General features: G+C 45.3%; 2 protein-coding genes across 2 annotated transcripts; both read left to right on the top strand.

Moving 5' to 3' along the window:
• The first annotated feature begins 610 nt into the window (after positions 1-610).
• PGD (phosphogluconate dehydrogenase) lies at positions 611-11,645 on the top strand. The gene is made up of 13 exons (XM_061450155.1): positions 611-723; positions 1,366-1,441; positions 1,827-2,006; positions 2,123-2,188; positions 3,301-3,419; positions 4,609-4,678; positions 5,010-5,144; positions 5,290-5,479; positions 8,059-8,189; positions 8,678-8,811; positions 9,164-9,263; positions 10,675-10,797; positions 11,343-11,645. The coding sequence occupies exons 1-13, from the start codon at positions 716-718 to the stop codon at positions 11,460-11,462; spliced, it is 1,452 nt and encodes a 483-aa protein (XP_061306139.1). The 5' UTR covers positions 611-715; the 3' UTR covers positions 11,463-11,645.
• An 892-nt stretch (positions 11,646-12,537) lies between these two features.
• Positions 12,538-15,960, top strand: CENPS (centromere protein S). Its single transcript, XM_061450162.1, has 5 exons — positions 12,538-12,656; positions 13,179-13,302; positions 13,655-13,688; positions 14,273-14,339; positions 15,367-15,960. Exons 1-5 carry the CDS (start codon positions 12,549-12,551, stop codon positions 15,520-15,522), a joined length of 489 nt encoding a protein of 162 aa, XP_061306146.1. The 5' UTR covers positions 12,538-12,548; the 3' UTR covers positions 15,523-15,960.
• The last annotated feature ends 176 nt before the right edge of the window (positions 15,961-16,136 follow it).

Genomic DNA, 16,136 nt, shown 5'->3' with positions numbered 1-16,136 from the left:
GAAAGGGTTGGACCAGGTGATCTTTGAGGTCCCTTCCGACCTGGGATTCTACAATGCTATGATTTACTCTAAGTGCCCAAAAATAAGGTGAATCCAAACCTTTACTGCCAGTCTTTATGTTCAGAATATACCTTTAATAGAAAGTAAAGATGCTTAAAGTGTGGATTTGCCTTGGTGGTGCATCTGACCCCAGCAGTGCTCAAGGCCAGGCTGGACGGGGCTTGGAGCAACGGGCTCTAGCAGAAGGTGTCCCTGACGGTGCCATGGAGTTGGAACCGGATGAGTTTTACGTTCCCTTCCAACCCAAACCCTGCCATGATCCTTTCTTCTCTCAAACCCCATTTCAGTCTCCCGCCCTGCTGACAGGGGCAGGTTTCTTTCCTGTTGCCCCAATTCTAGGTCACACAAGGACGGATGGAGAGCTGGGACCGCGCTCCGACCGCGACACCCCGGCAATGGAGCTCTGTGCCCCCAGCACGGCCGAGCCCGAACGCGCGGGGCCGCGGTCCGCGCCGCTCCCGCCACCACCCCGCCCGCACGCTGCCCCTTTAAGAGGGCGGGGCCACCGCCCCATCGGCCCATGGTTGGGGGGCGGGGCTCTCCGGAAGAGCCAATGGGCGCGCGCCGCTGCAGCCCGCCCCGCCCACGCGGCTGAGGGCCCGCCGGGCTCCGTCCCGCCTCAGGCCGAGCCCCGGGAGCCGCCGCCGCCGCCGCCATGGCCCAGTGAGTGCGGGCGGGGGGAGCCGAGGGGCGGCCTTGAGGGGTCCCCGCTGCCCGCCCCGGGCCGGTTCCGTGTCTCGGAAGGAGGAGGAGGGTGGGCGGCGGGGGGGGCTGAGGGGCGCTGAGGAGAGTGGGCCGGGAGGTTTCCTGGGAGAACCCGGGAGCGGTCGGGTGTGAAGCGGTGCCTGCGGGGCAGGAAACACGGTCCTGAGCCGGGGAACAGGAGGGGATGGGTTGGGTTTCGCTGTCCCTTGCAAGCTGAATGGGGCAGCCCCTAGCAGGATGTCCCGTTTCCCTCTTTCTTTGCTTCCCCCCCCCTTGAATCCGAAAGCAGATGTCCGTGGTGTCCAGACACGGTGTTCTAGTGTGGAGTGTAGAGCTGCGTGCAGCAGTGACGCGTTACAGCCGCTCACTTCACTCTGCTGCAGTGCTGTGGTTGGTTTCTCTCGGTGTTTAGGAAGAGCTGAAGCAGGTACATGTTGGCGTCTGCCTGCTGGGCTGACTGGGAGCCACAAGATCTCTTGCTGTAATAACCTAGAGTCAATTCACAGTGTGCTGCAGCCTGACGGTATCTCCTAGTGCTAATGAGACTTTATATCACTGCTAATGACACTTACCTGGCTCTTTTCGTCTTCCACATTCCAGAGCTGACATTGCTTTGATTGGACTGGCCGTGATGGGTCAAAACCTGATATTGAACATGAACGACCGTGGCTTCGTGGTAAGCAAAGGAAACCATTGTTGAGAAAGGCAGACTTGGGGCTGGAACTGAGCGTTTTGTTCCTTGTGTGTTATTTCCTCCTCTTAGCTATAGCCTAGGCTGTCCTTTGTCCTGTTTCCAGGGAAAAAGGGCAGTGCAGGCCTGTATTCCACTGGCCACCCGGTGTGTTAGTTATGTATGGTTTTGTCCTGAAGTTTGCTTTGGGCTTGGCCATTACTTGTAACTTCCCAAGGCACTGGCAGACACGCTGCAGCTTCATCCCTCTGCTCTGTGTCTTTAGGGAAGGTAGAAGTGGGAGAGTACATGATGTTGAACCTTGCTTTTGAAGCCTGAGCTAAAGGAACTGTTCTGTTGGCAGCTTTAACTTGTCTTCTTGCTCTCCCAGGTCTGTGCTTTTAACAGGACGGTTTCCAAAGTGGATGACTTTCTGGCCAATGAAGCCAAAGGTACCAAAGTGATCGGTGCACACAGCCTGGAAGAGATGGTCTCCAAGCTAAAGAAGCCCCGTCGCATTATCTTGCTGGTGAAGGCTGGAACTGCAGTGGATGACTTCATCAATAAATTGGTGAGGCGGGCATGTGACTTCTTGCTGTCTTTTGGAGATGTTTCCTCTGGAAACATCATCACTAAAGAGGGTTTGAAATCGTGGAGAAAAACAAAATGCTGATTTCCCTTTGACAGGTGCCGTTGCTGGAGACTGGAGACATCATAATTGATGGTGGGAACTCTGAGTATAGAGATACCACGGTAAGTGTGCTTTCTGCCTGTAGCAGATGAATAAAATACACGTGATTCTTTCTGCTCTGATTGTCAGAATGGTCAGGCAATAAGATGTCATCTCCCCTCTGCTCAGGGAAGGCCAGACTGAGTTACCTCTGCAAAACCGAACTATGCAGCTTATTAAGCTGCAGCTCTTACAGTAGTTAAGAACCGTTCTATAAGTATACTTTTATGGAGTTGCCCACATTACCAATAATGTTTTTATTGTCATCCTTTAAGGAGTGAAGGCCATTAGAAAATTTCCTCTTATAATGTTAAAGAGTTTTCAGGAAGATTTGAAAAGGACAGTTCTAGATTTGTTGTTTTATCTCCATCCTACATGGCCATGGGACAATCCAGTGAGACAGAACTGTTGGTTTGGCTGTCTTGGTAATGGAAACAGCAGAGTGATTCTCTGTTTTTCGTTTTAAAAAACCCTAAAACAAAGGCCTGCTTGTGATCAGGCTGTAACTACAAGAAGTTATGTTGCGTATCTGGGATGCTTACATGAAAATACTGCATTCAAATCGGTACTTGTGAATTTTAAAAGGGGGGCTGCTATTAGTCTTTCTGCCTTGGCATTCTGCTCTTGCATAAGTGAGCTGGCCAAGCCAGAGTCAAAACCAGGCAGTAAATGAGGATTAACACTCCGGGGGCTTGCAGCTCCTCTTGGGGATCTCAGCCTGTGCTTCTCTCCCACTCAGGGAGTTAGTTTCCCTTAAAAGTTGTCCACGCTTGCACCTTTGCTCTGTAATGAACTCAGCAACTCCACCTTGAGCCTAATCTGCCTCCCCCACGGAAGCATTACCTGACAGTGAATTCTGAGCCCTTTTCAGCCTCAGTACTGCTCTTTTCTGTCTGGTGCTTATAAGGACTTCTTTTTCTCAGCATGCCTCTTTTGCAAGGATCCGTATCAAAGCAACAGGAAGTTTCCTAATGCTCACTTTGGTGTGTGTGCAAGCTTTCTCTGAGGTTGTCTTCTAGCACGTCCAAAGCAGAATTGAAAGCCTGATTTTAGGTCTGAATTACTAACCCTCATTTGTAAGGGTTAGTAAAGTACTGAAAGAAATTAAATAATGCTGCTCTGCTCTTTGTTCCAGAGACGTTGTAGGGAACTACGGGCAAAGGGCATCCTGTTTGTCGGAAGTGGTGTTAGTGGTGGAGAGGAGGGTGCCAGATACGGTCCTTCACTCATGCCAGGAGGAGCCAAAGAAGCCTGGTAAGCATGAGCTGGTATATTCTCTTCAGAGTGGTCTGCAACAGTTGTCTTCTATTCACATTGAGAGCTGAGGGAGGGAGGAGGGTGTGGGTGTGGAGAGAACAAGATATGTTGCCATCTCACTTCCTCAAGGCTCAAGATTTCTCAACCTAGCTGGAGTCGTGGGGCCCTGCTGAGCTTTCATGGCAGGCAGAACAAAGGCAGGTTTTTCTCCCAGCAATCCACAGGCACAAGTAATACCTACATAAATCTGGAGGGAGAAATGCGTGCTTACATTTTAAACAAGTACTATTTCTTGATTGTGATTTTCCTTTTGATCCCCTATGGACTTGGAAAGCTGTTAACAATGAAACAGGCAGCAGCAAACACCCCTGCAGTCACACACATCAAAGGAAGCTTCAGAACGTGTTTGTACTATTGAATGCTTTATTTTTTAGCAAGTTTCTGCCATGCTGCCATGCTGTTTTGTACTCATGGGACTGTAAAGGACCGTACATCAATGTTCATATTAGGGTTTATCCCTGGCTGCCCATTCTCTCTGTAAATGTGGAATGAAAAGGCATGCCCAGGCTTTACCTGAGCTGTAGAATCTCTTAAGTCCCTGTCCGTTTGCGTTAGCATTTCATACCAGTATCAGCCTGTTCAAATTTGATGGCTCAAATCCAGAGACAACATAACAGTGATCTACTGTGTGATCATCTCTTTGACGTGACAGCTCAGTAAAGACAGCTTCTCTTTGCCACCCTTACCTGAATATTGCCCCCCTAACCATCCCCCAGCACCTGCAACCCATGTGCCACCCAGGCTCCTTTCCCAGTGATCGCTTTAGCTTGGCATTCTATTGCTGTCCTGTTGGGTAGGCAGTTTACTACTCCTGGGAGCTTGTCCATGCCAAAAGGTCCTAATTCCTGCAGTAATGCAGAGAGCTGTATCCTGACTTGCATTCATGGAGTTTCTTCCCTCCTTTCCTCCAGGTCACCCTGGATTTTTCTTGTGGCTATAGAACAGAAAGGGTTACCTTTTATTTGACGTTGCTGTGTGGTTGGTATCAGCCTACCAGCACACCCTCACCCCAGGCTGCCTGTTGGCAGGTTACAGAAAGCTGTATCATACCAATGGATTGTTTTACACTTCTTTTGGTGTTTGTGTCCTCTGCCTGTGTGCTGAGGCATATTATTTCTCCCCACAGGCCCCACATCAAGACCATATTTCAAAGCATTGCTGCTAAAGTGGGATCTGGGGAGCCTTGTTGTGACTGGGTAAATATTTATTTGATACTGTCCTTAACTTGTGGTTAGATCCATGCTTAGGTTGTTGAAATGTACATGTGTTTGTTCTTAATAAAACCAGAAACATCAGTGGGTTGATTTTCTGGCTGTGTTCAACGCAGATCTACCATCTCTGATAATTTAGCCCATACAATGGAAAGATGTGCTGGGGGAGCTAGATGGATCTGTGACTCGGTGTTTTCAGTTAGTGCTGGGTTTCCTTCCTTCCTTCCTTCAGGCAGATGGAAGCCAGAGGCAGGTATGAAATGCTGCACGTGGCGACAGCGCTGTTGCTGATGGCATTTTTGATGTTTCCTGACAGGTTGGAGATGAGGGTGCTGGACACTTTGTGAAGATGGTGCACAATGGGATTGAATATGGAGACATGCAGCTGATCTGCGAGGCCTATCACCTGATGAAAGATGTGCTGGGCATGGAGCATGATGAGATGTCCACGGTGAGCTGTAGTTTGTAGTGTCTTGCACCTTGAGCCATGGTGGCTGCCTGCTGTTGAGGGAGGCAGCTGGGCGTGGGTAAACCTGCTGTATATACATGAAGTCTGTTTTTCTGACATGTCTTCTGCACTTTTCCTCCGCTTCCAGGTATTTCAGGAATGGAATAAGACAGAGCTGGACTCTTTCCTGATTGAAATCACTGCCAATATTCTCAAATTCAAAGACAGTGATGGCAAGTACCTCCTCCCAAAGATCAAGGACAGTGCTGGCCAAAAAGGGACAGGGAAGTGGACAGCAATTTCTGCCCTGGAGTACGGAGTCCCTGTCACACTCATAGGTAACCGGTTCCTTGATCTGCCCTTGTCTTTCCTACCTGCATGTTACGAGCATGGTAATAGGTAACCTCAGAAACGAGCCCATGCTAGGGCTTGGTGCAGAGAAGCAGCTCTTCTCCCTGTAGCAGTTGCAGTCTTGCTGCCCTTGAGACCTGTTACTGGCTTTTTTTGCTGGGCTTTTTTACCTTATTACCCTCAAATGTCAGTGCCACTGTTACCATGCCTTTGTCCATAGTATCTTCACAGTACTGACCATGACTTGGTGATGTGTTGTGCTTGAAGTGTCGTGGTAGATTGATGGCATTAATCAATGAGTCCATCTCAATAATCCTCCACCTCATCTGCTACTCCAAAGCCCATCAGAGCCTTGGAAATGTTAAAAATTAAGAAAAAAGGCAGGACAGCCTCAAAACCCCATTGCTTGGCCACTGCTTAATAAGTACTTAGATGTTTCTTAAAGGCATAAGGATTGTTTTTCAACTGTCTACATAAGTCTTCTGTTTCTATGTTTCAGTACAACTTGGCTAACCCAGCATTAGTGTGACTAAACAGGAACACGAGGGCAGGGCTGCAGTATGGTTTTGAAGCATAGACTAATTATTTGAGGAGAGTGGCAGTTTTTCCACCACAGCAGTTGATCGTGGTGTTTCTTTATACGCTTGGAGTGCTGCTGGTTTTTTGTTTTGTGGCAAATAAAGCTTTTGATCCAAAGCCAAGCTAATGATGGAAATGTATTTTGTAATGGCTTTGAATTATATCCCTAAAGTGTGAGAACTTACCTGCTCATGCACGTATCTAACAGTTGTGTGAACTAAACTTTATGGCCTCTGTATGGGATTGTGATACAGGAGTAGTAATACATCTGCAACACATTCAGAGTGCTCTCTTGCCACAGGTCCAGTGTAGTCTTTCCTGTTGAGTAAATAAGATGACTTGACAGGTTCTTTGCTCTCAGATTGGCTTTACTTTTCACTCTTTCACTACCTCTTTTTCCTTTGCCTTAGCTGGTCAAGTCCTTTTGCATTACAAAACTACAAAATACAAATATAGTTGCAGAAAACCTATATTCAGCAGGCTACGAGAGAGTAACTGCAGTAATAAGTATCAGAGAAATGTGCCTGTGTTCCAACAGCATATTTTTATACAGCACATTTTGTAAATGGCTTTACTATTTTACTACAGCTACAATATTTCAGTTCTAGGCTTGAAACAGTGTTTCTGACCTGTGCTCTGACTGTTCTTCCCTTTGGGGTTTTTGTGCCGGTTAAGGGTGGAGGAGACACTCCCTCCTCAGTGCTCTGCAGCACCAGCGGAGCTCTGTTGGGTAACGATGAGTTGATAGGAGCAGACGTGCAATAGCCCTTGTGCAAACATGGCTGCTCTTAGGGCAGCTGCTGTCTGGTCTGACTGCACACTCATGATTTGCAGGCTTCTGGTAAAAGCAGAGTCATGCTGCTCCTGCTTTTTCCTGGTTTTCCCCCCCGCCCCCTACTTCTCGCCAGCGTAGAAGGAAGTTTATGCAGAAATGGAGAAGAGGCAGGTCTGATTTTCATACAACCTATTTATCCTACTGCAGGGAGCGTCCAGAATCTGGTGGAAACATTATTTGCTTGTCTTTTTATTTAGTTTTTCTGTGGGTTGGTTTTTGTTTGGTGGGGTTTGGTTTTCTGTTTGTTTGGGTTTTGTAATTCTTGACTCACTTAAAGGTGGAAGAAAAGTTCCCTGTGAAGACTACAATAACCTCGATTGCTTTCCTTCTATCAGAAGCTGGAAATGAAATTTCCACACACAACCCCTCCTACACACACCCCCACAGCCCCCCATTTAACAATACCATCTTCAAACACAAATAAATACCACTTAAACCAGCATGATTAGGGATTGACTGAGCCAGATCAAGAGATTGGCATTCAGGCTTTCTGTTTAGGAGCTGAAGGTACTGCTTGGCTAAGTCTTTAGCCCTGATAAATGACATTTAGTAACCTACTTAGTGATGTTATAAAACTTTCTTATGGGCTTCTGAATACCAGTGGTGTGGGCCTACCAGATTAGTAAAACTTATTTCCTCTTGTAAGTTAACCAGCTGACTTATTCTTGGGTTTAATAGCTTTTATTTTGTGTGCATTTCAAAGCTGATCTAGTTAACGTGAATTGCCATTTATGCAACAACTTTTTATCTTCAAACAATACAATACTTGGTGAAGTCTTCAGCCTTGCCTGTCCCTAGACTGCAGCATAACTGTCTTTTATAGATAGGAAGAGATCTTAAAGTAAAGTCTTAAAATATCAAGAGCTGATGGAGATTCCTGAAGATAATTTTTCATGTGGATAACTTGTGATTTTTGTTCTTTATCATTTGAAAGCTGTATCAGTGAATGTATACCCAGGGGTTTTGCTGAGTGACAGTTTGGTCCCTCAGACATGCTATTGAAATAATTCAGTGTGCACCTCTTCCCATGTGACTGCTTCACTGTGTATGTGGCTCATTGTTCAGTGGTGCCTCTCACTGTGTGTTTGAGAACAAGCAGCTCAGACATTAACAGTGATGCTGAATTTTCTCCCCTTTTCTCCCCTTCTTAAGGTGAAGCTGTGTTTGCACGGTGCCTGTCGTCCCTCAAGGATGAGAGAGTACAGGCCAGTAAGCTGCTGCATGGGCCTAAAACAAAGCAGTTCAGTGGGAACAAGGAGGCCTTTCTGGAGGACATACGCAAGGTGAGGCATTGTGCTTGCCAGAGTGTGTATTACAGCTGCATATGAAAGCAGGTTTTGGGGTGCTGTAAGCCCTGGTGGGAGCTCTTATGTTCACATTTCATGACAGTTGGTTCCTGCTTTCAGCTGGCCCATGGTGCATGGTCTAGTGATGTCCACAAAGCTTAAAGTGACCAGTTCCTTTCCTGTCCAAGAATAGTCCTGAAGGAATTCAAGCCTAAGCCACAGTAGGCAGTAACAACTACCTGTGGTGCAGAGCTTACTTTTTTGCCCCTCAAGACTCTCATCTTTGTAATGAGGATGATGGCTTTTGACATGTCCCTGTTGAGAGCAAACTCTCCAACAATTAGAAAGGATATTTTGGTTCTCAGCTGGAATGTAGCCACACTCCTGATGAGATGTGGACTAACAGAACATGCAGGCTGTGAAGTTTCTCATTCTGCCTTGTGGAACTTCACTTGGAATGTGATTTATTTCTTTATGTTTTTTAGGCCCTGTATGCTTCCAAGATTATCTCGTATGCTCAAGGCTTCATGCTGCTGAGACAAGCAGCCAAAGAATTTGGCTGGACACTGAATTATGGTGGCATTGCACTGATGTGGAGGGGAGGCTGCATCATCAGAAGGTAATTAAGATGAGACGGTGATGTAGTTGCTGAGGGGAGGAGAGCAGGCAATTTCGGTCTAGCATCTCATAAACTACAAACCTAAAGGTTTTCTGGGAAAACCCATGGAGTTAATCTGTTGATAAGATACTGAGAGGCTGTGTTTAGATGGCACTGAAGGTTACCAGGTAAAGCCAATTTTCGGTTGGCTTTTTCTACTACTACAGCTTTTCTTCAGTCTTTTGTTTGCATCTTTGTCCGTGTTTGGAATCTGAATCTGGCTGAGTCACATTTTGACACTGTAAGTTTTGGATTCTGGGCCTTTGTTAGAAGCGGTGAAATTTTATTCCTGGTTTACTTGTGTTCTGCCTAGTGTGTTCCTGGGAAAAATCAAAGATGCTTTTGATCGAAACCCTGAGCTCCAGAATTTGCTGTTGGATAATTTCTTTAAGACAGCTGTTGAAAACTGTCAGGTGAGTTCCTACTTCCTCAGCTGCTTTCCCAGGAGTTACCTTCACAAGTATATTTAGACTGAAAAATGAAAAGGTAGAGAACATCCTTGAAACCTATTTATGTTGCATCCTTAATCCAAAAGATCTCTAAACAATCCTTAAACTCTTTGGGACGGTATATTTGTATGCACATAATGTATGGGTGTAGGAATTCTTCATCTATGGCTTCAAGGTACCCTTGTTTAGTAGAAATTACCGGTCTTGGAGGATCAGGACAGGAAAAAATTGGAGCTGGTTGAAATGGATCAAGGAGGTTACAGTGAGGAGGCAGGCTGTACTGAGATCCAGATTAGAATGTTATCATATGTGAGGATTAGTGACCTGTCCTTGAAAAAATGCCTACCAAGGCCTCCTTCCTTGGTTTCTTCAGACAGTTGGAGAATGTTAGTTATAAACGAATGGGAAAAAGAAGGGGAGGGTTCATCACTGGAGCACTGGAGTGTATTCATACTGTCAACCTAAAGGTAATCCCGGGGGTGAATGAACACAGAGTCCTTGTTGTGTCATGGTTCTCTTTCATACTAGCCAGGCTACTATTAAGAGAATCGAGGTTTCCATTTTACTGTTACAGAAAAGCCTTGGGCAGAAATGTAGCAATTCCAAAGAACCACAGTGAGGAAAAATGTCTAGCCTGTGTGAACATTCTCATCGCTGCCCTGTCTTGGGTGCCTGCCATGCGCTTAGATGTCAGTTTTGCCAGAGTATAAAGCTCTGCTCTATTACCATTGTTTGCAGCAGCACCAAAATAACAGTGTTCCAGACACACTGTTCACTAGACCTAGGTCTGTCCAAACAGTGTCCTGGTTTGGATGGAGTCCAAAAGACTCCATCCGAAGAACTAAAACCAGATTATCTGCCCAACAAAGAAGTCATACATTATCAGTCATAATTCTTTTAACTAAAACTGAATATTCTGTGCAGGTTGTTAAATCAGATGTACAGTTAAATGAGGATTATCCACGTGTCTGTTGGAATATTGTTCTGACATCTTATGCCTTTGGGGAAGGCTTTTTGCTGTGCTTGATGAGAGGTTCTGAAAGTGCCTCAGAGTTTGCTCAATGTGTTCCTCACTGTGTTCATGTTTTTGGGACGCACTGACCATATTTATGTGAAACAACAGCATTCATGCTTGAGGATGTGGTTTGATTGCACATGGAGTGTATGTCTGCACCTTATTGTCCTCATTGTTAACTCTTTCTTTCTTGCTGCTATTTTGGATCAGCCTTTTTTATGTAAAATTGGGAATTTGCTCAGACTCGGTCATTAGATTTCGTATAATGTGAAACAGCAAATGCTGTGATACTAGAATAGTTCATAGCCTGCACATACCTCTGAGCAAGCTTCTGCCCCCGGCCCTTTTCCTCTCTTCCAGGACTCCTGGCGACGTGTGATCAGTACTGGAGTACAGATTGGCATCCCTATGCCCTGCTTCACCACAGCACTTTCTTTTTATGACGGATACAGGCATGAAATATTACCAGCTAACCTCATTCAGGTAGGTACCTGAAATAGTGTAGCAGGTCTTTTGGCTGCTGCAATACCATCATGTTGTTACTTAAATACTGGTCTAAGGGCCATGATGGTGATATGTCCTAATCACTTCATTGTAAAGGTAAAGGTATGGATTGCCTAATATAATTCTGCTAAACCTGGAATTCCTGGCAGTAAAATACTGTGAGACTGGAGATACTGGTATGACAGTGTCCAGCATGTGTTAGTATTCCATTTTTGAACCAAGAGTAACATATCTTTGCGTTAAAATCCTTTATAAAGAAGTATCTTTGAACCTTTGGATGTAAGTGCTTGGTTTTTAGATGAAATAATACATGTGTTTTTCTACAGAACACATAATTACTAGATATTAGTAACTGTTTCATTGCAGTGATTTTGATAATAATGAGAAAATAAGTTTGGCTGCTATAATATAGGAGTCAGATCTTATTTCTAGTATTTCTAGAGTCAAGTATCAGTAGGTACCACTTCTGGTACTCATATGACTGTGATATTCATGTGCCTGTTTTGTGTGTGCTCTTATTCTAGGCTCAGCGTGATTACTTTGGTGCACATACGTACGAGTTGTTATCTAAGCCGGGTGCATTTATCCATACTAACTGGACAGGCCATGGAGGAAGTGTGTCCTCTTCTGCCTACAATGTGTAATAGAAATCATCCCTCTTGAAGCCAAGATACTGTAGATCTCAGATGTTCCTCCTAGAATATCACTTTTTACTGTACTGTGCTAGAATTTGTGTTTAGACACTTTTGTAATAACTTGTGGGTATATTTCATATATATATCTATATATATAACATAAGAAAGCTAAATAAATTAGCTTATAAATGCGTTGAGGTGTTGTATTTCTGGTGCTGCTGGCCAAAACTGGCTAAAATGTCTTTATGCAGTATTTAATAGCATACACTTTATAACGATAATATTTTTATTGCATTATAGTGCATAAACTCATAGGGATCAAGATAGAGATGACTGTGTTCCCGTAGCTGATAAAGTGGAGACAGGCAGACAGCACAATGACACTGCACACGATGCCAGGGAGGTAAAGGCCTGGTTTGGTTGCTATTAAGGATGAATTCCTGGGCGCTCACCTGCACGCAGTCTTTCACACCGGGAGCTCCTTGTTCCCTGGTATGGAGTGGGATGGATCATGGAGACACTTGAATGCAGGTCAGGGTATTCCTGTCACCAAGTCAGTCTCCCTCCCAGCTCTGGTTCCCAGTTTTAGGCTCTGGCATAACCTGTTGCCGTAGCTGTTTTCCCTAATCTCCCTGCTGCTTTTCCTCCTCTTCCCATGGGGCAGTTGAAGATAACCCTGCAAAACTGCCTGTGTTTTATATCCCCTTCCTGCAAGGCCGCTCCCATCTTCACACAGGAAAATTCACCGGGGTGCCGAATTCCTAAGCTAAATCTACCTTACTTCAGTTTAAAAACACCCCCCTGTGCTTTTTATTTTCCTTCATAACCTCTGAAGTGTTAAACTTTGTGCCGTGCACTGATTCTTATATTTTTTGCTCCATTTATTCCTAAACCACCTACTTACTGCCTGAATACCTCTATAATTAGCTAAAGGTTACTTCAAAGCATCTGTTCTGCAGGTTGCGTTGTAAGATGTAGGAGCTCTATCGAATGCGTGTGGCAAGCCGCCGCTGATACCGGTAACCGCAAGGACGCGAGCAGCCGCTGAGCGCCTCCCTCAGCGCGGCCCCTTTCCCTCGGCCCGCCCGCCACGACATGGAGGCACAGCCCCGCCCCGCCGCTCCGGGCGGGAAACGCGGCCGGGCCGCTGCGGGCGGTGCCATGGAGGCGGCGGGCGGAGAGGAGCGGCTCCTGCACACCCAGGTACGGGGGGGGGCTTGGAACCCCGGCCCCGGCCCCGCTCCTGCCGTGCTGGGCTGGCTCCAGCGCCGGCAGGGAAGGGTCCGGCCGGGACAAGATGGAGCCCAGGGGATGGGAGGAGGAGTGGGCCATTGAACGGTAAACGTGGTGTTCTGGGGTGCGCTGGGGTCTGCGAATGGTCGCTTATCGTAGACTCCTAGAAGGGTTTGGGTTGAAGGGACCTTAAAGCTCCTCCAGCTCCAACCCCTGCCACGGGCAGGGACCCCTTCCACTGGAGCAGCTTGCTCCAAGCCGCTGTGTCCAACCTGGCCTTGAGCACTGCCAGGGATGGGGCAGCCACAGCTTCTCTGGGCACCCTGTGCCAGCGCCTCAGCACCCTCACAGGGAAGAGCTTCTGCCTAAGAGCTCATCTCAGTCTGCCCTCTGGCAGCTTCTTTTTTGCGTCCTTTTGATAAGTTTTAGTGATTGCCACAGGAGGCAGTGTCTCAGCCTGCAGAGAACTGACCTGTGCTTGCGTCCTTTCAGAGGCTGAAGGCTGCGGTTCACTACACCGTTGGCTGCCTGTGTCAGGAGGTTGGAGAAGATAAAGCCGTGCAATTCAGCAAACAAACCATTGCAGCTATCTCGGAGATCACCTTCAGGCAGTGTGGTACCGCAGTTTGTACATTAGCCATCTGTTTAAGAGCAGTTACGGGAGAAATAATGCTTTAAAAACATAGCCCTGGAGCTCGGCATTGCTGGGCCACTGTTTCTTGCATTGAATCTTTAAAAGTATGAGAAGTGACTGTTTTTCAAACCTGGAAAAAGCATTTAAATGGGTGTGGAAGTAGTGTGTGGGCCCCCTGCCTCTGCAAGAGTGGTGTGTAATAAGTTATGGTCACTTCGCATTACTAACTTGGGTAATTTGTAGTTAATGCCTTTGTAACAGCTAGAACCGTGTTACTTATCTCTTCCTGCTCAGAGTTAGCCTTTTAAAATATGTGGTGTCTTTGTTTCTCCAGAGATCTTTGCAAAAGACCTTGAAGTGTTTGCAAGGTAGGTACTGGAACACTTGGTTGCTGGAAAGGCTTTCAGTGTTCAGCTCCAATTACTGGATAACCTGTAAAATACATTTTGGAATTCAGGTTTTAAGGGGTTCTGTTGGCTGGCAAGTAGTGGCTGTGAAGTTAGGAAATAGATAATTGCCTTGTAGGTTCTTCCTGATCTTGACTGCTGCCTGTATCTAATTGTCAAATGCATTGATACATAGCGGTACTGGATGGTTTGGGAGTGACAGATGCTTACTGGCATGCCACTGTGTTTCATCTGGTTCATCCAGGGAGATAAGGGAATACTTTAAGGAGTCAACACAGTGATATACTGGCAAGTTAAGAGGGAACAGACCAGTGTTGCTTGAAGTTGTGGTTGCTGAGTTCCATGTTTTTTACGCAGGAAGTGTGGGAATTTAGGTGTGCGCATACAAACATGTAAAACAGGTCTGGAAACAGGTTGGAAAAGACAGGCATGTTTGGTTTACTGGGTCCCTATCAAGCCCTTTTAGTTAGTGTTGAATTAGATGCTGTAAGGCCTCTTACAACCACTGGGCAAACACGTTAAGAGGTGTTTTTAATTTCATGCAGGCATGCAAAACGAAGCACAGTCACTACAGAAGATGTGAAGCTTTTGGCTAGGAGGAGCAGTTGCTTGGTGAGCTTCACTGTATTTTGTCTTGCACTACTCTTAAAACGATTGTCTAGTTCCTAAGAGCATTTGAATGAAGGCTATAGACAATGAAGCAACTGTTGCTTAAGCAATTTCACTGGATTATTGATGATGATGGGCACAATCCAATGATTTTTAACTTTTCATCTTATTTTGCTTCATGACCCTGCCTCACTGTGGGAATACAGGTCTCATAGCGTTCAAGCAGCAACGTTCTGGTTGCAATAGGGCTGCTTAGGTTCCATGTATAGGGTGCAATAGACAGACACATTGCAACATTGTCAGTCTCGGAAGTAATTCACTTGGTTTTTTTTCCTAATGTTGTGTTCCTTTCTTTTTTTAGCCTAAGGTCAGGAATACCTTTAGTATTTAGTAAATACTTTAGGATTTAGGCACCTTGAAGTGCCAAGTTTCATAACATCAATACAGGGATGATTCACTTTATTGTATTCTCTCATGTGCTGCTCTGTATGATGTTCATTGACTTAAACTCACTAATCTGTTATGACATACCTGTAAGTCCTTCCATGAAGAATATTTCCAATACTAATTTTAAATTTGTGTGAGGAGAGTTTTTCGTTCCACATGTGATTCGAACCATACAACATGAACTTCCCTGAGAAGGCACAGGAAAAGCTGGAGCTGAATTTTGTGTTCTAAACAATCGTGTGCTCTTTGTGTCAAGTGGGTGCACAGGAATCTTGCAGTGTTTTTATACTCAGGTTATACCCTGGCAAACTACAACTCTTGACTAACTGCTGCTGTTGCTGTCTTGGTTCTAGACATGGATGTATCATACATTTATAAACCCTTGCTAGGGCATTTCAGTATTTGAGGATGTCCGGCTTAGACTGAGCCTTTGTGTAAGAATTAAAACTAATTGATGTTTGTCAGCTTTTTTTGAGTCTTCTTTGGAGTGACATTTTGCCCTGTTAGTTTCTCTTAAATATTTCTGATTTCTCTGGAATAAATGAACTTCTTAGTAGGTAACTGATTAGTTTACTGATCACAGCTCAAGTATATCACCGAGAAGAGTGAAGAGCTTGCGTTAAATAACATGGAGCAAAAGGAGAAGAAGAAAAAGAATTTCAATGCAGTTAAGGAAGGAAGAACTTCTGGGGAACATGAAGCAGCTGTGACTGAAAGTGAAGATTACAACATGGCATGACTTACCTTTCAAGTAATGTCTCTGGTCATTTTCTCTTACTGTCCTAGAGGGACCAGTTAGCCAACTAGAGATTCCTCTTGCAGCAATGGTAATGAATGTTTTGGCTTTTAGGTGAACAGAATTAGCGGGGTTTTTTTGTTGTTCCAAAACTGGAAAGTGTCAGAATTCAGTAACGCTTACAGCCAAAATGCCTTAACTGCTCACAAAAAAGTAAATTACTGTTATTAAAAAGAAAATGCTTTAAATTTTAAAGCAGAACATTGTCACTGACCAGAATATCTCGGTATGTGCAATGGCCTCCATGCCCCTCCTTGGTTTCTCCAGTAATTGTTTGATTTCTTTCTTGTTTCCATTTTTGCTTAATGTATTTTATTTTTGGTTAATTGCCATATTTCTCACTTGTCTTGACAATTAAAACATGTTTTGTGTCATTTCTCATCTGTGACACTGCTGATGGACTGTGCTTTCAGTAAGTTGCATTACATTTCTAACTTTACTAAGGTAATGTGGCTCTGGAGTGGTGGTCAGAAATGTATCATCTCCATTGTCCTCTGCAGGACTGTCAGAGCCTTACCAAGTGCTGCTGATACAAAAGCAGAAAAGCAGCAGATTTC

Source organism: Pezoporus flaviventris, unplaced genomic scaffold (assembly GCF_033815535.1).
Source record: "Pezoporus flaviventris isolate CSIRO_AGI_PZ_B2104156 unplaced genomic scaffold, CSIRO_AGI_Pfla_v1 ptg000009l, whole genome shotgun sequence".
In the NCBI taxonomy this organism is placed as follows: Eukaryota; Metazoa; Chordata; class Aves; order Psittaciformes; family Psittacidae; genus Pezoporus; species Pezoporus flaviventris.
Note: the sequence above shows the minus strand (reverse complement) of the source record. Positions and strands in the feature narration are given on the sequence as shown.